The 21,350-nt window shown below is 40.7% G+C and overlaps 2 protein-coding genes across 2 annotated transcripts; one reads left to right on the top strand and one right to left on the bottom strand.

The window, feature by feature from the left end:
* The first annotated feature begins 2,937 nt into the window (after nt 1–2,937).
* copg2 (COPI coat complex subunit gamma 2) lies at nt 2,938–14,590 on the top strand. The gene is made up of 24 exons (XM_085251599.1): nt 2,938–3,094; nt 3,665–3,717; nt 3,842–3,922; nt 4,021–4,092; nt 4,181–4,260; nt 7,636–7,711; nt 7,829–7,921; nt 8,072–8,158; nt 8,301–8,458; nt 8,560–8,693; nt 8,806–8,873; nt 9,060–9,248; nt 10,886–10,981; nt 11,133–11,376; nt 11,548–11,623; nt 11,746–11,849; nt 11,952–12,077; nt 12,173–12,241; nt 12,367–12,548; nt 12,646–12,775; nt 12,857–12,954; nt 13,303–13,441; nt 13,553–13,651; nt 14,233–14,590. Exons 1-24 carry the CDS (start codon nt 3,058–3,060, stop codon nt 14,361–14,363), a joined length of 2,622 nt encoding a protein of 873 aa, XP_085107725.1. The 5' UTR covers nt 2,938–3,057; the 3' UTR covers nt 14,364–14,590.
* Nucleotides 14,591–14,632: 42 nt separating this feature from the next.
* mest (mesoderm specific transcript) lies at nt 14,633–19,048 on the bottom strand. The gene is made up of 12 exons (XM_085251600.1): nt 18,793–19,048; nt 18,389–18,576; nt 18,232–18,311; nt 18,049–18,126; nt 17,819–17,955; nt 17,667–17,725; nt 16,622–16,662; nt 16,404–16,474; nt 16,199–16,300; nt 16,046–16,122; nt 15,646–15,709; nt 14,633–15,203 (listed from the first exon to the last, which is right to left on the bottom strand). The coding sequence occupies exons 2-12, from the start codon at nt 18,540–18,542 to the stop codon at nt 15,086–15,088; spliced, it is 981 nt and encodes a 326-aa protein (XP_085107726.1). The 5' UTR covers nt 18,543–18,576; nt 18,793–19,048; the 3' UTR covers nt 14,633–15,085.
* Nucleotides 19,049–21,350: the final 2,302 nt, after the last annotated feature.

Below are 21,350 nucleotides of genomic sequence, written 5' to 3'. Positions count from 1 at the left end.
TATATATATATATATATATATATATATATATATTCGTAGGAAAGGGAACTTGTGAAAAAGTAGATAACTACTGAAAAATGTTTTAAAACCAAGGTTAAATGTTACAGAAGATATGAGCGGATAAATTAGCTGTTGCTGCCTTCTTTTAAAAGTAATTGATTGATTTATTTTTAGTTCATTAAATATGTTTATTTATGCATTTATTGTACGTGCGAATAATCCACCTATATTAAATTACAAACTTTCTCAAGTACTTTGTTATAGCAGACAAACAAAATGACTAAAACACGTCCTCGGTTTTTCGGTTAAATTAATGTTTAATGTGATTGTTTTGCCCAGACTCAATAAATTCAAATAACTGGACGCGATGAGCAAAGCAGCTGGTTTTGCTTACAGCAATAAATAAATAAATATTAAAAAATGCAGCACTGTTGCATAATCTAATAATAATTTGATGTCCTGAGAAATGTTTTTTTTAATTCCAGGATATGTGGGGTTTTTTTCTTTTTCATTCTTCATTTATTTATTTAAGAAGCTTTGTGTTTAAAAAAAAGTATGAATTCAGATTCAAGTTTTGAACTTTGAATGTGGCCGAAAAACAACACTGAGAAAAAAAAAATACTGTACAAATCATCTGCAAGGTCATGAAATACAGTAAAATGCAATTGCATGGGAATGTATGTGTTCATCAGATGTCTCTTATTTTTATACTCAAAATAAAGGATTATTTTTCCTCAAATAAAGCAGGTGTAACGACATACATTTGCCTCTTTATATGCAATATCTATATCACTGAGATTCATTATATATTCTTAGAAAAGATCTTTTCACCACTTCATTGTTCACAAAGTTAAAGCCCGACTCACACACCTTCATGAAAACACTTTATCACCCAAATTTGTCTCATCATAGATATATTCATGTTTCACTTCATATTGTCAGCAAGTAATACATTACAGTGCAAACATATGCTTAAGGGACAGACTTTCAAGGTATAAACTTTAATTAGTGTTGCTATTGCTTGGCTTTACCACAAGAGGGCACCCTACCTTTCTATTCTTTTATGTCTTCTATTTATAAATAGATAGGATTTTGAAGTTGGGAGATTGCATTAAGCAGTGATGGATAATAATAATGTGGCTGGGCAATACGTGTGTCAAAAAACAAACAAGAAATTGGCATATCTGGATTTTGAATTCACCTGCCCCAGAAAACCATTCTTTACAAAGAATAATGTCGCCCTCTTGTGGTCATTTATGAAAGCTACATTCTAGTTTGTGACGGTCGGTAGCCTAAAGAGAGAGGAAAAAAAACAGGACACGTATGTGAATGAGAAGGAGACAGGTGTGACAGTGAAGATGCAAAGCATACAAGTAGTGATGCCACGGAGACCGCAGAGAAGAAGATGTAGTAAAGGTGAACAAATGAGAAGGAAAGGTACATGATCTGCCGTGGCGACCCCTATTGGTCTGTCAACACTACAGTTAAGGAGGGTCAGTGGTGCCTTCATTTCCCGAGCTCGCTGAAGAAGAACTGTATAGATTAGAAAGTGGTGGTGACCTTCTATCGCTATCACTATAGAAGCATCCTGGTGTACTGTGGAACAGTGTGGTATGCATGATGCTCTGCAGCAGTTATAACGGCTGTCCAGATGCTAATAAACAGCACAAAATATAACTGACCGTGCATAGAAAACGTAAGATACCACCCAAGAACCTGAAAAATCAGTAAAAAAAACAGTTCTCACCCTGGAAACTTGCTCTTTGACCTGTTGCCCTCTGGTAGACATACCTGTAAATTAAAACAAGGACAAACACATTAAAAAACACCTTTTTATCCAAGTGCAATTACCCTCCTAAATCAAATATGACTACTGTGATGTACCTCAGCACCTTCTTCTAAATTCTTGACTACTTCATACTAAAATTAGAATTTGGTTTACCACGTTAATGACTTTTTTGTTGTTGTTTTTTTTTTATACTGTGACACTTGAGATACCCGCAGAAGTAGCACCTCATCGTCACATTCTGATTATGATATATGCTGTTTGTAGCTGCTTAGCTTGAGATTGATCTTCAAGGAGCTTGTGTTTGCTGTGTTTATTCAGTTCAGGCAACAAAGGTAAACTTTTGATGACATATTTTAGTTGTTCTGTGCTGTAGCTGGTTCAGCCCTGTTACCAATACTCTAGTAGCTAAAAATACTGTTAAATAAATTAGTCACCTTCATACTTAATATATATCAATTCAAGCAACTTTTGAAAACTATTTTGCCTGACGTTTCAATAGTCAATTTTTTAAATAAATCTATTTATTTTTGTTGGGTTTTTTGTAATATTAGTATTATATTTATTTTTCAAATCTTTGCCCAAATACACTATTTATATAATAATCAAACTATTATGAAGGCAGGAGATCAAACCCTTGTGAAAGTTCATGGTAGATGTAGTTGTGTAAATAGGGGACGGCAATTTTGAAATGAATTTCTTTTCTTTAGGTAATATAGCTATAGGGTTGCATTGGTTAGAGTAACTCACTCAATCTACTTAGAAAAGACTGTGGAAATACAAAATGTGAAAAAGGACTGAAAAAGGGCCTTTGGTCTACAAGTTGTGTCAGCTAAATAGGTTTTCCACAAATGTCATGGCACAAAGCCTGCAGTGAATAATTACTGTTTTTTAACGGTGATGTTTAATAAATTGGTTTATAATCACTTAAGAGACAAGAGACAAATGTGTTAACAAAATCAAAACAAAAATTGGATTTACTTGTTTATACCTTATTTTTATTATTATACATTAAATGCAATTTGGTTGGGACAAGGATTATTATGCATGGATTGTTGTTTTCGTGGGACTTTTTAATTCGAGTAACCGTCAGGATGTGTCAGAAGCGCCCCCTGCCGCTCCTTACGCGGAAATATTCTGACGTGTCTTCCGTCGACGTGGACGTTGCCACCGGACGTTAGTTTTCACTTCGGCTACGTGGAAGTAGCTTCTCATCTGTTGCGAGATTGAGAGCTGCTTTTGGCCTCATCTGTCAGCTTCGCGCTTTCAAAATGATTAAAAAATTTGATAAGAAAGACGAGGAGTCTGGTAAGACTGCAGAATTGTAATTTTAAACGGTTGTTACCGTTGAATAGTCTTGATTGGACTTTATGTTGTGGAAGCTAAAGCGGTGCTAGCCTGTTAGCTCACTAGCTAGGTAAACCTACGCTACCTGTCAGCTACCTTGAGCGATAAATGTGGTTTGCAAACAAACGTATGATTAAGATAATGGTTTAAAGAGAGTGTCAAAAACTGAGTTGACGTTGCATTTAAATCCACAGCTACTAAAACATCGGTTTTCTGTAGTTCAGCGTTAGCCGACCGTATTAGCATCGTCAGCTGGATGTTGTCATTTCTCTCCCAAGTCCAATTTATATGAGTGGAAGTTGTACCAGTTTCTGTTGACGTTAAGGAAGACTGTTTGGATATTTGCAGATATCCACAAGCTAACATACGCTAATAAGAAGATCAAATTAATATAAAGCAGGATTGATTCTATCTTATTGGTTTCTCATTGCCCATTTCTTCTCTACCCCTTCATATATGTGTTTGCTTTGAATAAGGTTCAGTAAAGTTTTAATGGATTATTTTTCTAACACAACTATTTCAACTCATTAGGAAGTGGCTCAAACCCTTTCCAGCACCTGGAGAAGAGTGCGGTCTTGCAGGAGGTAAAGCCTAAGATCAGTGCTGTTGAAAACGTGTTCCTCGCTCACAATAAACAAAGAAAAAAAAACGGACCAAAGAAAAGAATATTCAGTGTACTGAAATAAAAAGTGTGTTTTTTGTTTACAGGCTCGCATCTTCAATGAGACTCCCATTAATCCAAGAAGATGCCTCCACATTCTCACCAAGATTATCTATCTCCTCAACCAGGTAAAAAAAAAAAAAAAAAGGTAGACAAACTATGCTGTCTGTATGGCTTTGAGTTCATGACACCATCTTCTCTCATTCTCATATCTTTGTTCACACAGGGAGAGCATTTTGGGACCACAGAGGCCACTGAGGCTTTCTTTGCAATGACCAGGCTCTTTCAGTCCAATGATGTAAGAGGTCCCCTATTCATTTGATCTCTAATTAACTGGCTAAGCATTTCTTTTTAATTAATTCAGGTTTATGCTATTTCTCTTCTAGCAAACTTTGAGGAGGATGTGCTATCTAACTATCAAAGAGATGGCCAACATCTCTGAGGATGTCATCATCGTCACTAGCAGGTTTGTTCATTAAATGGCTTTTATTAGGGGTGCAACGATATTCGTATCGATATTGAACCGCTCGATACAGTGCTTTCGGTTCGGTACGCATATGTATCGAACAATACAACATTTGTAATTTATTTTATCAACTTTCCTTCTGACGATGCTGTCTGTGTTGAGCGCTCAGTGAATCTGCGTTCGACTACTCCGCCTAGGCTGCACTGTCGAGCGCAGATCCACTGAGCGCTCAACACAGACAGCATAGTCAGGAGGAAGAGCGCAGGGCACCTCCCCCACCCTCATTCAGATCTGGCGTTTGGAATTATTTTGGTTTTCATGTGACGTATGACCCTGAAGGTAAGCGAGTCATGGACTAAAGTAAAACAGTATGTTGGATGTGCCATGCAATGCTTAATTACATTGGTGTGAACTAGTGTGTTAGCGCAGTTAGCTCGTTAACGTGTTGGCCGTCTAGCCCCACGCACGGGGCGATCGGCGGTAGCTCGTTAACGGAGATTTGCCGTGTTGTGGCGTTAAGGTCATTTCAACGAGATTAACCTGAAAGCACTAGTGGGAACACAACGAATATGACTGCACATTTACGCCGACATCATCCTAGTGCAAAGACAAAAACAACAAGCATGCTACTAACTTTAGCCGAGTCATTTAGACAGCTGTTAGCACGTGATTCTCCTTATGCTGCTGAGAATATAGCCCAGAAGAAGCGGATAGTATAGCTTTTATTTTGGAAAGAGCCATTTCTCTGTAATAAACTCTCTTTTCCAAAGATGAGTGATTCCTCAATCAGATACAGGGCTTGCAATATCGCTAGCCCGACGTCCTGGGGCTAGCGATTTTTTCAGTCGGGCTACCAGAATCTATCTCTGCCCTGCCCGTCGGGCTATTGTAGGAAGAAAAATATGTGTCAATGCTTTTGCATTCTTTCAGAAATGTAGCTGGGTAATTATGTCATTGGCATCGGTGAGCCACTGTCAATATGTGACATATTGAAATCGCGTTTGAATTTGCGCTTGTTTTTTTGCTTTCACTTTGCAATCGTGCGAACTGTGTATAGAGAGCGACAGCACTGATCTGTGAGTGATGATAATTTGCGCACCAATTCCTCTGACATCGTCTTATTAATCGTTAGCTTACTATGCAAACATGACAAGTAGGGCTGCTCAATTAATCGAATTTTAATCACGATTACGATCTGGGCTTTCAACGATCATTAAAAATGACTGAGCCGATTATTAGCCCCTCCCTCATGCTTTACTCTCGCGCTGCTCCGTGTGGCAAATCAAGCGCACTGCTCTGCATTTCGAACACGCGTCACAACAATTAAGAGGACCCGAGGGAAGCTCGGAAAGCTAAGCAGAAGTTATTTGGAGAGGAGTGGACTGCCGTTGGTTGAAAAGAGAGGTAAAGAAAAAAAACTTCAGTGGTGTGGAAACATTATGGGTTCGCGGAGTCAGACGTGGATCAAGTAGACACAGTGTGTAAACTTTGCTATGGTGTCGTAGCTGCACCACAGAGCAACACTGCAAAGTTCACATTTTTCATTTATTTCTTATATTGCAAACATTTGCACTGTTATCAGTATTTGCACACTATTTTATATTATTTTTTAAAGTCATTATTCAATACATTGTTATTGTTAAACCTTTAAAGCCGGTCAGAGCAGCATCCTCGTTTTGTATAACTATTTTTAAATCCCTGTAGAACCTGAACCGCTAAGCTAGCACAATAATTTTTTTTCCATATGAAATCGGAGGAGTTGTACTTACATCTTATGCCATCAGCTTGTCCTAGGTCACGGTTTCCTTCCACATATAGCTTTGCAAAAATAGCATAAAAAGCGCTTGCAGGAACAAAAACATAATATTCCAGAAACAGCTTTGCCGATCCGATCAGCTGTTCTTAACACTTCCCACATTGAAAAAGACGTCAACGCGAACTATCGCAAGTGACGTCATTTTCGCGGAAAATGTAGTTTTTTACTTGTAGGCCTTAGAACTCGAATTGCACTGCTGGAAATAGTTTATTTTGATGCACATGCACATTCTTTGCAAATTTGCATCATAGGATTGTTTTTTTGTTTTTCCTGCAGTATATAAAAATTGCTGTATCTCCAAAAAAAAAAACTATGAAGACACTCAAAATAAATTTCCTGTTGTTGTAAACTATTTTTTGCAACTTTTTTGTATTTAAAGCTTTGAGGGATAAACCTCTTAAATTTCTCCAAGTAGAAATATATGTAAAAAAACAAAACAAAAACGATTTTCAATTTTTTTTGTAGTTTATTGCACTTTTTTGCAATTAATGTAGTTACTATGGACTTAATACATACACATTTTTAAAATATGGGCTATAACAGTTGTATTGATGTATAGCAACGTGAAATGCTCCCACAAATGGCACTACAGCATGTAAAAAAAAAAAAAAAAAAAGCTCTGGCGGACGAAATAAATATCGTCAAATAATCGTGATCTCAATTTCAGTGAAAATAATCGTGATTATCATTTTTGCCATAATCGAGCAGCCCTAATGACAAGTGAAATCTCCCGCAGCAAGCTTAAACATGTGAGAGGTTGATCGCGCAGAGAATCGCTGAGCTCATGTGAGTGCGTGTGTAAAAGCAGCAGGATTTATATTTGACTATGATGACCTGGATGACTGAGAACCTTCACAGACAGATATATATTTTAGTTCTGCTGAGCCAAATAAGACAGGTCAGGGTGAAGAAGTGACAGCCAAAGAAAAGCTTACCACAAAACGGAGAAGTTATGACAAATCAGACTATAAGGCAAAAAGAAAGTGCAGCTTTATGGTTTCATGGACAAAATAATTTCTGTGGCTGCAATATGACGAGCTAAATAACCAGGGCTGCACATAAGTGGTCCGCAGGTGCGCATTCGCTGTCAAAATAAGAAACACGCACAAGGGTTAGGGTTAAATTTAAAAACTGTACTTTTGAGTTAAAATATATATTTATAATTTTAATAAATGACAAATTAAGAAGGCATGAACATTTTTTTGTATCGAAAAAATATCGAACCGTGACACCAAAGTATCGAACCGAACCGTGAATTTTGTGTATCGTTGCACCCCTAGCTTTTATGTATACATTTATGTACATACTGATTTCTTATTTCTCAAATAAAACAGAAGAGTAAAAATAAGCAAAAAGTATTTGCACACCAGTTTTATAGTTGTACTAGCAGTGCACCTCTTAACCATTATTACTAGCAAAATGGAATATTTGATGGTATAAAGTCTGATGAGAACAATATCTTAAAGTTGTTTGCAAAGAAAATTATGATTTTTGCAATAGTGTGCTTTTTCTTTTGGCATTCTAGTGTCTTTATTTATTTCTTGCCTGGTATTTTATAGCTTGACCAAAGACATGACTGGGAAGGAGGATGTATACAGAGGACCTGCCATTAGAGCTCTCTGCAGGATTACAGATGTGAGTGCTGCTTAATTTCTGTTCAGAAGAGGAAATTGCTTTTGTCTTTTTTTATTAATGTCATGTTTTTAAGGTAAGAAACTGAAGCATCTTTTAATTTTTCGGTCTTTCCCACAGACGACCATGCTGCAGGCTATTGAGAGATACATGAAGCAGGCTATTGTTGACAAGGTTCCCAGTGTGTCCAGTTCAGCTTTGGTCTCCTCGCTGGTATGAATTGGGCTCATTTTTTTTTCCTTCAGTGTTATTCTCAGAAAAAAATCTCTTTTGAGATTTTTCTGACATTTCTACACAATTAAAAGTTTGTTATTCACTTCCTTCATGGTGGACTATAATGTTCTTTCCACTTCAATTCTTCAGCACATGGTGAAGATGAGCTATGATGTGGTGAAGCGCTGGGTGAATGAAGCCCAGGAGGCTGCTTCCAGTGACAACATCATGGTTCAGGTGGGTAGGAACAGAAGAAAAACTACAGAATTAATGTTTTCTTGTGCGGTTTGCTTCATTTGGTTAATATTGAGAATAGTGAATATTATTCCTGAATAGAAATTAGTTTAAAGTGGCTGCTTATTTGTGTCCTGTTCTCTAGTACCACGCCCTGGGCCTGTTGTATCACCTCAGGAAGAATGACCGCCTCGCTGTGACCAAGATGCTCAACAAGTTCACCAAGTCTGGTCTTAAGTCTCCCTTTGCCTACTGCATGCTCATCCGGATTGCAAGTAAACTGCTGGACGAGACAGAGGGAGGGTGAGTAGACCAGCAGCAGTTTGATACACAAAAGATATGTGGGCATACTAAATTTCAGTCTTGATGTCATGTTGACATGGGTTTTATCCTCGTGTTTACAGTCATGACAGCCCCTTGTTTGACTTCATCGAGAGCTGCCTGAGGAACAAGAATGAGATGGTGGTGTATGAGGCTGCTTCTGCTATTGTCCATATGCCCAACTGCACTGCCAGGGAGCTGGCCCCTGCTGTGTCAGGTTACTAGTTTACTCACATATTATTCATAAATGTGCTAAAAAGTTTATATTGTAAATGAGCAATTTTTGTCTTACTGCATCAATCTCATTTTAAATGTATGTCTTCCTGCAGTGTTGCAGCTCTTCTGCAGCTCTCCTAAAGCTGCATTAAGATACGCTGCTGTCAGGACCCTCAATAAGGTACAGCTGCACACTCCCTTCCTGCAAAATATGGCTTGTTTTTTAAGGAAGGTTTAAGTACCAAACACTGATGCATAAACAGCCATGAGTTGTTTAATCACAGCAACATAAAAATAACCTATTACAATTAAAAACATAATTCTGGATGTAGTATAACTACATTAATATTTCCTTTGTGTCCACTAGGTGGCCATGAAGCATCCATCAGCCGTGACTGCGTGCAACCTGGACCTTGAGAACCTGATCACCGATTCTAACCGCAGCATTGCCACGCTAGCCATCACCACTCTTCTGAAGACTGGCAGTGAGAGCAGCGTGGATCGGCTCATGAAGCAGATCTCCTCTTTTGTCTCAGAGATCTCAGATGAGTTCAAGGTCAGGCGCTTTTGTTTTAAATAATGCACATAAATATTCTCAGGCACAAAGTTCTACAATATTTTCTCAATGGCTTAATCACTATACAATATTATTGCAATTTTAAACAACTGCAATATGCTGAGTATATATAAGTTATATTGGGATATATTGTTTCTGCTAGCCATTCCTTGCTAATGTTGTCGCAGGATGGTGGCAGATGAGACGACCCCTCGTGTTTGTAGCAGTTCCAGAAAATTTTATTGCTGTCTGGTGCTTTTAACCCTTTAAAACCGGTCAGAGTGGGCACGCTCCGTTTTGCGTAGCTATTTTTAAATCCCGGTAGCACTGCAACCACATGAGCTAACGCAATAATTTTTTTTGCATATGAAACCGGAGGAGTTGTACTTACATCTTTATGCCATCAGCTTGTCCTAAGTCACAGTTTCCTTCCACATATAGCTTTGCAAAAACTGCATTAAAAAGCACTTGCAGCAACAAAACCATAATATTCCAGAAACACGCTTTGCCGATCCGATCAGCTGTTTGTAACACTTCCTACGTCCATCAGCACGAACTGTCGCATGTCCGCCATGACCTGCCCGGAATCGGAAGTGACGTCATTTTCGCGGAAATGTAGTTTTTTACCATCAAGGCCTCATGAGCCTATACTGGTGTTTTTAAAAGTTATGTTTGACTTTATGACTTTCTGTGTCGTTTCTGGGATGCTTAGGACTCAAATTGCACTGCTGGAAATAGTTTATTTTGATGCATATGCTGCTTTTTTGCAAATTTGCACTATAATATTTATTTTTGTTTTTCCTGCAGTGTATAGAAATTGGTGTATTTCAAAAATAAAACTATGAAGACACTCAAAATCAATTTTGTGTGGTGGGAAACTATTTTGTGCAACTTTTTTGTATTTACAGTTTTGAGGGATAAGCCTCTTAAATTTCTCTAATTAGAAATATATGTTAAAAAAACAAAAACGATTTTCAATTTTTTTGTAGTTTATTGCACTTTTTGCAATTTATGTCATTACTATGCACTTAATGCATGCATATTATTAAAATTTAGGCTGTAATGGTTGTATTGATGTATAGCAACTTGAAATGCTCCCAAAAATGGCTCTGCAACATGTAAACATATAATATAAGCTCTGGCGGACTTGGTTCTATGGTAGGTCTTAAAGGGTTAAATGCCATCAGTGCCCTTTGTCCTGTCCTGGTTAGGAAATCCAAAATAAGCTCATACCTTTGGGTTAAATTTTCGCTGTGCTATTTCATGAACTTCTTCCTCTACGCTGAAGGTCACTAGAAAAAACCTGAACAGCACCATCAGGTGGAGTAAATAAGCAGTTGATTTTATAGTACTGAATTTGCGTTTGCGTTTTCTAAAATAACACATCGATATTTGGTGTCCCTGTATCGATATAATATTGCCACACAAAAAATCGCAATATTATGGAAACCAGCCATGAAAACATGCAGGTTGTAGATGAAAAGTGTCATTGTGGTATTACAACTGGATATTAGCTTCTTTTGGGAGAAAAAAGATCAATTTTTAAAATGAGTTTTAGTGCTTTGCTCCTACTTAAAAACAAATCCCATTACCTTTGTTCTGATTTCTGATGTCCTAAATGTGTGTTTTTATTTCAGGTGGTTGTGGTGCAGGCCATCAGTGCTCTCTGCCAGAAGTATCCCAGGAAGCACAGCGTCATGATGAACTTCTTGTCCAACATGCTCAGAGATGATGTAAGTCATATAAAAGTGTATTGTCTACATTGGGCATTTGACTTTTTGAGTTTTCTTGTGTGTTTGTTTTTTTTATAACAGATATAGAATCTGCATACTACAATGAGTCACTGTAATAATATTTTTTTGTAAACCTCTTCTCTCCCTGCAGGGTGGATTTGAGTACAAGCGGGCCATCGTGGACTGCATCATCAGCATCATCGAGGAGAACCCTGAGAGCAAAGAGACGGGCTTGGCCCATCTGTGCGAATTTATTGAGGACTGCGAGCACACTGTGCTTGCCACAAAGATCCTGCACCTGATGGGTAAAGAGGGTCCACGCACCCCGCAGCCCTCCAAGTACATTCGCTTTATTTTCAACCGAGTGGTGCTGGAGAGCGAGGCTGTCCGTGCAGGTGAGACGAGTAGGAGAGCATGCACCCCAGAAGTTTGACCTTAAATCTGTAACATCCATAGGCAGAGGCTGATACTTCTTATTTTGGCAGCTTTAGTTAATTTTCTTCCAATTTTTTTAGGCTATTTACTAACGAGATAAAACATTTGTTTGTGTCATGCTCCACTTTTAGCTGCTGTCAGCGCTTTGGCTAAATTTGGAGCTCAGAATGATGATCTGCTGCCAAGTGTCCTGGTTCTTTTGCAGAGGTATTCATTGGTTTTGTTTGAGTGTATGTGTGTGCGCGTGTGTGCACTTTTGAAAGTACACAGTGGATAAACTCTTTGTGTGTCAGTGCGGTATAATTTTTAACACAGCTCTGTTTGCACAGGTGTATGATGGACAGTGATGATGAGGTGCGCGACAGAGCTACTTTCTACATGAACGTGCTCCAGCAGAAGCAGAAGGCTCTGAATGCTGCCTACATCTTTAATGGTAAATTGCAGTTGGTTTTCAAAATAAAAGAGCCGTCAAGGCAGTTTGTTTGTCAAGCACTCAGCAGGTGATGTGCTGAGTCTCCTTGTATGTGTGTTTCAGGACTTTCTGTTTCCATTCCTGGTTTGGAGAAGTCCCTCCACCAGTACACCTTGGAGCCCTCAGAGAAACCTTTTGATATGAAGACAGTCCCTCTGGCCACTGCTCCAATCACAGAGCAGAAAACGGGTACGACCACAGGGATTTGTTTATTTTTTTAGTAACCGAGAAACTGTCACGTTCAGGAATCAGATCTTTAAGAACAATTTTATTTGTCCGCTCAGAAATCGCCCCAGTCGCTACAAGCAAGCTTCCAGAAAAGCTGGCCCCATCACGCCAGGACATTTATCAGGGTAAATGAACAGCATCTGTTGTTTTGCGATGATCGGAGATGTGCGTTCACCTTTGTGGTCATTTCGATGTAGCTGATAAAATCCCTGCTTCGTCTTACATCTGTTTTTGTTCACATCATTGCCAGAACAACTTGCGGCCATCCCAGAATTCCAGGGTCTCGGCCCGCTGTTCAAGTCTTCGGAGCCGGTGCAGCTGACGGAGGCTGAGACTGAATACGTGGTGCGCTGCATCAAACACACGTTCGCCGGACACATGGTGTTCCAGTTCGACTGCACGAACACTCTAAACGACCAGCTGCTGCAGAAGGTACCGCAGTTTTGTTTCACAACTACCTGAAGTTTAATAATATTTTTAAACATATCAGCATATGAAACGTGTGAATATGTTTGATTCTTTCTTCTAGGTGGTGGTGCAGATGGAGCCCTCGGAGGCCTATGAGGTCGTACACTGTGTCCCTGCCCCAAGCCTCCCATACAGTCAGCCTGGTTCTTGTTACACTTTGATCCGGCTTCCCGATGACGACCCCACAGCTGGTACGAACATTCAGACATCACCAGTGTTTAAGCTGCTTAAATGCCAAGTTTGGGTGATTTATGCTTCCTGTCTGTTCGCAGTGTCTTGTACGTTCAGCTGTACTATGAAGTACCTGGTGAGGGACTGCGACCCCAACACAGGAGAGCCTGACGATGACGGTTATGATGATGAATATGTGGTATGTAATAGAAAATGTGTGACTTTATTTATATTTGCCCTTCAGCTGTAAAAAGGCAGGAGTATTTTTATTATCCTGCTGCCTGACGTGTGAATGCATTAACGCAAAAATGAGGCAGCTTCAAATCGATACCACAGGTGTATCTACTAAAAATCATGGACAAGTTTAAATCTCAGTGACCTCGATCTCAAGGTGAAGGTAAGGGGTCAGGTTTTCTGAAAATCGTGAACGAGGGTTTTGAAATTGATACCATAGGTGTGTACGAGGAGGCGGACGGGTAGCGTTGGCGGTTAACTTGTTTTAGCATCAAACTAAACCTCTTCCTTTGTTTTGGGCGACTTTCTTTAGTTGGAGGATCTAGAGGTAACGGTTGCAGACCACATCCAGAAGGTTCTGAAACCAAATTTCGGAGCAGCGTGGGAAGAAGTAGGAGACGAATTTGAGAAGGAAGAAACTTTTGCCCTGGCATCTGTACGAACTCTGGATGGTACGGACAATTAGAAGTTAATTTTGTAATATAACCTTTATTTAGTTAGCATGTATAGGATAAACTGACCTAAACCACTGTCGTGAAACTTTTTTGTGTTTTTGTGTGCAGAGGCGGTGGGTAACATTATCAACTTCCTGGGAATGCAGCCATGTGAGCGCTCCGACAAAGTTCCTGAAAATAAGAACTCACACGTCCTCTTCCTTGCTGGTGAGTGTCTGATATCAGGATATTGATAACTGTATGCAAGTTTAACTTCAACTTGATCTATAAAATATTAATACTGTAAATTTCTTTGAGTTGCTTGAAGACGTTTCACCTCTCATCCGAGAAGCTTCTTCAGCTTCTTCATCTATAATCCAGTTTTGAGATCCCTTCCTAGACGCCTTAACACCCACTCACATCCTGGGCCATCTGACCTCAGGAAATCACATATAGGGTGGGGGCCAGGTTTCACAATGAGCTCACCCGAAACCCTGGCTGATTGGGACCCACACCCGCTTTCACACCTTGGCTCAGGCGATTAGAGGATCATCAGGGGGTCCTTTTGTCCCTCTGTGGGGGGAAACTCCCACTGGGTTTAAATCTGGGACTCTCCACCATTTGACCTTAGAACTGAAGAAGCTTCTCGGATGAGAGGTGAAACATCTTCAAGCAACCTAAAGAAGTCCAGACGCTTTTCTTTCCAAGCTCCTTTGACTACGATGACCTGGATGACTGAGAACCTTCACAGAAATACTGTAAATATGTGTATATGTTGTGAGTAAAAACTTTTCCACTCTCACTCTAAGGTGTGTTTCGCGGCGGTCACGACGTGCTGGTTCGGGCTCGGCTCGCGCTGGCCGACGGCGTCACCATGCAGGTGACGGTTCGTAGCGGAGACGAGAACGTCGTCGATGTCATCTTGGCTTCGGTGGGTTAAAATGGTCGTCATACAGCTTTGTGCCAACGCGACAAGAAGACCTTTCATCCCTGTTCAACCACCTGAAACGTCACTTAGTTCTTCACAGATCTGAAATTCTATTTCATGAATGTTTTATTACTTCTAGTGTATAAACTAAAAAGTGTTCTCTCGCTGTTTCTTTATATTTTCTGCTGGTCCTCATGTTTTGTTATCTGTCAAAACTACAATAAATCATGACTGTCCAAGTTCTGGCTGCTTAATTTATTCCAGTTGGAAATCAAGAAAAATTTTTTTTTTTTTAGAAAACTAGTTTTATTTGAAGAAAAATTGACATTTACTTGCTGACATCGAGAGAAATATAGAAAATTATATAAAAATTCATCACAGCTGATAGCAGGACAGACAACACAAACTGGAAGGAATCAAGAGTGTCCCGCAAATAAACTCAATGATGACACACCCCAACACCAGTTCAAATTACTTGACATTACCGTGCTCCCTCAGTCACCTCCACCTATTTAAATACAATCATTTTTAGCCTGCATTTCCCATTTTCCATGGTAGTAATGAACATTTCAGGGATTGGTGCTGGTAAATTAGCTTTGCTTAAATCGCAAGGCCGATGCAGCATTTCATCTGGGTACAATCATCACGATCGCTCGTTGCACCACGTGTGCGTCTTTCAATTTGGTACGACACATAATCCGATAGTTCTACAATCAGTTGCATTTGGTTTCCTTTCAGAAAGAGTGAATAAAATTGAAATATGCATTTAAGAAGCCAGTGGGATCTTCCAGCTGAGGGTAGTGACTGATGTGCTCGTCCAAAATTGTGACTGTTGACTTCTGGACCAGCTTCCTGAGGAAATGGAAAAAACATGGACTGTTTCAATAAAACATGCCACAAAGACAGAGCTTTAAAGCTAGTCATTTGTGACTGATCCTCAGCTCTGATGAGGGAATAAATCTAGACTATTAAAACATTAATAGAGCCATTCTCAGCCTCAGCCTTCAAGGCAACCAAAGCTACTCCCTAATCTGCTGTGCTGCCTAAATGTCACCAGCACATGGTTTTCTTCCTTCTTTAACATAATGTCCTGCAAACTTTCGCAGCCCCAACTGCAAGGTGCACTGAGGTAAATGACATTCCCAGATGGATCACCTGCTAGGTGCTCTGCTTTTTATCTGTCAAAGCAGTTTGGAAACTCAGCACATTTAAGGTTACCCCAGTTTAGGGGGCATTATGGATAATCTGGATTGTCGGGTGTGGGGGTTAAAGAAACAGATGAAGGAGCACTCACTGGTAAAGACGGATGAACTGGGGGTGGGGGTTGACGGGGTCCAGGGGTCCGTAGATCATGTGCACTGAAACACACAAGGAAGACGGTGAGCGAGGGGAAAAAAATGGAAAGAGGAACACTGAGAAATGGAGGAGCGGTACAGGACGAGTGGGATTAAATTAAAAGGCATATACTGGAATTATTTCTCCCAAGATGTTGCATTTCTCATGAGCTCTATGCCACACACACGCACTGAGCTTCCAATCACAGATGGACTAAGCAGCTTAGCATCAGCAGCTCTCTGCCTGAGGCTGCTGACACCGTAAGAAATTGTTTGGCCCATACAAAAGCTGCCCTCTGATTTATTAACACACACACACACACACACACATTGGGATATGTGACGCAACAGTGAACTTACGTGGGACATACGTGGAAGTGAGCACTCCCACCCAGCGCTCTCTGTGTTTCAGTCTCTGGTTGATGTATTGCAGAATACTGCGGAGACAGAGCGGCAAAGTTAGAAGCGAGCGAGCAGGTTACAAAGGCCAAAAGACCAAACAGGCACACGCACCTGTCCAAAACTAAGTTGCCATCATTGTAGCGTAACCCCGTCCACATGTCCCAAAACTCAGCGTCCGTGGGCTGCGTGTATGGGCCGAACACCTCTCCTATCCTGCCGGTGAGGAAACGAATCAAAGTCCATTATCCAATTATGTAATGTCCTAATGCAGGGCTCCAGCTTTAACTTTGGTGCTAAAGGGCTCAGGCTCTCTTACCCTTTTTGAAAGATCACAAAGTTAGTGAGGCGCGTCAGAATCGGAGCCAGAAAACTCGAGTCCTTCAGAAGCTTTTGGAGGACAGAAACAAGGACAGAAATGTCTCTAGGATAAGTTTACCACTCAAACAGCTCCCCTTAAATTTCACTCCATCCTCCTCAGCTTATTTAGTAACATGGGCTGGAAAAAGCAGGATGAAGCAAACAATCGTGACTCACCATCTGCAGCAGCCGTGGGTGGTGCGTTTCTGGGAACAATCCTGTCAGGAAGAAAAGTGTCAGCAGCGCTTGTGACTTTCACGTCGGAACAACATCTGGAATGACGTGCATTATTAACGCTCAAATATCAGGAGCTACATCAACTGGCGATCAATCTGGCAGCTCTCGCTTTCGTCTGCCCTCGTAACCACCCAAGACAGTGTCTAGCAAAACAATCTGTAAGGGTGGAAGCTCCCCTCATAAATGCTGCCCACGCAGATTGAAGGCTGAAATGCACAGATATGGAAACCAAGGGAGAACAACTCGGCTGGTCTACCTAAAAGCTCCCTGCAGAGGATTTGTGGCCACTGCAACAACCAGGCTCCTGTCACCAATGAAAAAGGGACCAAAACAAGACACCAGTGTCAATTATGTAAGGACCAGGTTCTCTGTGGGCATCTGTGTGGTGTACTGCAGCAGTAAGGGGTTCTGAGCCCACTGCTACGGGCCACCAGGTCCTTGTATAACCAAAGTGAGGGCCGTGTCCATGTCCTTGTGGGTGTTGGACCGTCTATCTCTGATGGTCCAAGGCTGAGTAATGACCAAAAGAGTAAGGTCGTGAATACAAATAGCTTAGTTTCCTCCTGCAGACAGTTTGAGAAGCTCAGATACCCAGACGGATCTTGGAGTAGAGCCGCTGCTCTTGCGTGGCAAAATGAGCCCGCTGAGGTGGTTTGGGCATCTGGTATGGATGCCTCCTGGCAACCTCCCTTTGGAGGTTTTCCAGGCACAGACAACTGTGAGGACACCCGGGGTAAATCTAGAAGATTAGAGAGATTATATATGTCATCTGGTCTGGGAACACCTCGAAATCCTCCAGAAGTAACTGGAAAGTATGGTTCAGGAGTCTGCTGCCACCACGACCCGACTTCAGAAAAACAAAGAGCATTGAATGGATAGATTTTGTAAAAAGCTTAACATATTCAGTTTAAATGTAAAACAAACAGAAAATCTGAGCTGCAGCTTCTGTTTATACTAAAGCCAAGGATAACAGAGCGCACTGTACCTCCATTGGAAAGACACAAGCTGTTTAAAGTCAGATGACCTGTGCGATTTTGGTCACTCCTAGTTTGGAAGAAGGACAGAGGAAAAACCACAGCAGGTTAGCAGTTTATCCGTTTACACTGTTTTGGCAGCCTGCATGAAAACACCACCAACCTGTACAGCAGCTCCAGGGCCACGGTGTCTCCATAGTCGTGGGACACCAGATTCACTCGCTGGTTGCTCAGACCCAAGTGGGCCACCAGGGCTTCAACCACACTGGCCTGCTCGAAGATGGAGTACTTATGGGGCCGCTGGTACATTACAGCACAGTAAAAACACATGTTAGACACGTTTTAATCAGTCGATGTATAATGATGGATTTTCTGTATCTAGCTTTCACCCACCGGTTTATCACTGAAGCCAAAACCGAGGAAGTCCAGCGCAATCACACGATGGAATCGTTGTGTGAGCGGATCCCAGATCTGTATGAGAGGAGGGGGAAAAAGAAAGGATAGGTGGGGGTCCCAAACACACCCTTACAGTTCTCCATTTGTTTATCCACTGGGCATGTGCAGAGAGATGGGCACCTTGCTCCAGTCATAGCTGGAAGTGGGGAAGCCATGGAGTAGGATGATGACATCTGAGCTCCCCAAAGCACCGAGAGAGTCTGAGAAGAGACCACAGATCAAAGACATATTTGTGCTTGACTGGCATGTTATGGTAGCACTAAGACTGACGTGTTACCTCTGTAGAAGATTTTCCAGCCTCTGAAGTGGAAGACCTTCCCAGCACTGTGCCACTTCTGCAGCGCAGTGGACAGCTGAGGGGGCGGGATGTGCAGGTACACGGCCACCAAAGGGATGCAGATCAAACCCACATGAATCCACCACTCTCTCATCTTGAACTCAGCCGTGAAGGAGTCGCATTCCTGCCTGTGAGAGATGGACGCATGAGCGACAACACGTTAGATAAGAAACCTGCAAGATTCGCATCGATGCACAAGTTGTCGCAGATGCAAGGGGGGAGGAAAGGCCATGTCTTCCTGCTGCCTGCACTGCAACAGTAATTTATCACTGTGCAACTCATTAAAGGAGACAAACCCGCTGTCAGTTATCTATAAATGATCGATAAGTCATTACAACTCCAACCTTCCACCAGACCGGTTTACTTCTACGAGACCGACGCTGCTGCAGGTTGCTGTACTCTCATAAACACTGTGACCCGTCTTCAGCAGACCTTCGCCCCGTGTTTGGGATCCATTACTGCAGAGGAATTTCCTGCCGAGCGGAATAAGGCGACACTTTTCAAAGATTAAAATAAATTCACTGAGGTCTCACTCTGCCGCTACGTACACGAGGAAAGAGACTGAAGCGAGTAGCTTAGTTGGTTGTGGTTATTGTCAGTCAACACTTAAGTAAGCCATCATCATCTTAGCCGTTATTATACACGATCTTCGATGGGCTGACTGCAGGAGAGAAGCACAGTGCCACCTGCCGGTCTGGATGTGCAACAGCATTTTATCGTTTCTGACTACATTCATTGACTGGAAAACATCTTAAAAATGTGAAATTTGATCCAGCAAGACTGTTTTCTTTTTGTCTTTTACATTGATTTTATATATAAAATAAAGTAAAATTATTTTATTATTATATTGAGGATTTAGTCAGTTCCATAATAATAATGAGTGTCCTGCAGCCAGTGTCCGGCAGCCTCGCCTCTGTCAGTGCGCCCCAGGGTGGCTGTGGCTACGCTGTAGCTTGCCATCACCAGTGTGTGAATGTGTGTGTGAATGGGTGGATGACTGTGTGCAGTGTAAAGCGCTTTGGGGTCCTTAGGACCAAGTAAAGCGCTATACAAATACAGACCATTTACCATTATCATTGTTGTTGTTTTTATTTAATTTTTAAATAAAAAACGTTTTATTTTGACATATTTAGGTATTTTAATCTCTTAATAATTTTATTTTTCACTTCTTCTTCTTCTTTATGTTTTTATCATATTGAAATATTTGCTTCAGCATATTGTGTATTTTAATATAATATTTTACATATAAAATGTATGTATGTCAAACATTTTTTAAGTGCATGTCATGTTCTGTGTACTGGATGTGGATATATGCATGAAAGGGTCCCTTTGGTACATCTTTTAAACCTTTTTTAAGAGAAACGCATCTCCTAAAAATCAGTATAGATTTACAATCATTCTATCAGTCAGTCATTCATTGGCAAAAGTAAAAGTAGTTTTTTTAAAGGAGAGGGGAAGACAAAAACCTCTTCGGGCACCCATATTTTTAGATTTTAATTTCAGAGGACCGTGTTTTCTCTCCTAACAGCAAAGATGCACTGTAGCAGATTTAACTATTAGCTCATTTGCAGTCCCTGGAGATATATATAGATCTATCTATCTATAGCTATATCATATATATATATATATATATATATATATATATATATACACACACACACACAACTAAACCATAGTCTTTAGTTCTTTACTTCAGCAAAGAAAGGTCAGGCCTGGCATTGTTGGAGCAGAGAGAGCTATCTCCAAACATTTTTTCACAAAGCTGCCATTGTACACTGCTCACATTACTCACAATACACTTCATCTCTGAATTTGCCAGATAAACAAACCGACTGTCAAACAGGACTCGATTACCGCAACTAATTTAAATAATATAGTCTCCAACTGTTGCGAAAATTCCACTCATCACAGCCCGTTATTGTCATTGTCCACAAACACAACAGTTATTTGAAGAAAACACTCAAAATAAGCCACACAGCTCTTACCAAGTTAAGCCAGAGTGACTTTTCAATTATGAACACTTGTAGTCTGAAAATCTGTCCAAAAACAAAACAAAGCAACGGAATTTATTTATTAAGACAATGGTGGCCAAGGCAAAGCATTCAATGGTCACTTTGTTAGGTACAGATGTTCAGTTGCTCATTAAAACAACCTTGTAGGATTTACAGATTGATGTGAAAAAGAGAAAATATCCAGTGAGTGGCAATTCACTAGCTGATAGGAAGGCAACAGCAAGTCAAATAATTACTTGTTAAACCAAAGTATGCAGAAGAGCATCTCTGAATGCCCAACATGTTGAACCTTGAAGTAGATGGGCTACAGCAGCAGATGACCACACCGGAAAAGCTTTGAATGATTTTGGCATAAACATGAAAGCATGGATCCACCCTGCCTTTCCAGTTCAGGCTTGTGGTGGTTGTGACGTAATGCTGCAGTGGACGTTTTATTGGCAAACTCCTCGCCTCTTTAGTATCAACTGAGCATCATTTAAGGGCACCTTAAACACCTTACCTGAGTAGTGTTGCCGGGCATGTCTATCCCTTTATGACCACAATGTTCCCATCTTCCGATGGCTGATTGGAACAGGATAACACACCATGTCACAAAGCTTAAAATAATCTCAAACTGGTTTCTTGAACATGAAAATGAGTACACTGTACTGACATGGCCTCAACAATCACCACATCTCAGTGTAGCAGAGCACCTTTGGGATGTGCTGGAAGAGGAGATTGGAGTCATTGATGTGGAGCAACTTTGAGATGCTGTTATGTCATTATGGAGGAAATCTCAGAGGAAATTTCCTGCAGTTAAGTATTTAGGCAGCTCTAGAGGAAAAAAGGTGGTCCTAGTCAGTACTAGGAAGACATAACTGGTGAGGCGCAGAGTGTGTTTATTGCCAGTA

This window comes from Mchenga conophoros, linkage group LG17 (genome assembly GCF_057382185.1).
Source record: "Mchenga conophoros isolate Kocher_MC1m ecotype Shallow Benthic linkage group LG17, M_conophoros_male_GT1.1, whole genome shotgun sequence".
NCBI lineage: Eukaryota > Metazoa > Chordata > Actinopteri > Cichliformes > Cichlidae > Mchenga > Mchenga conophoros.
Note: the sequence above shows the minus strand (reverse complement) of the source record. Positions and strands in the feature narration are given on the sequence as shown.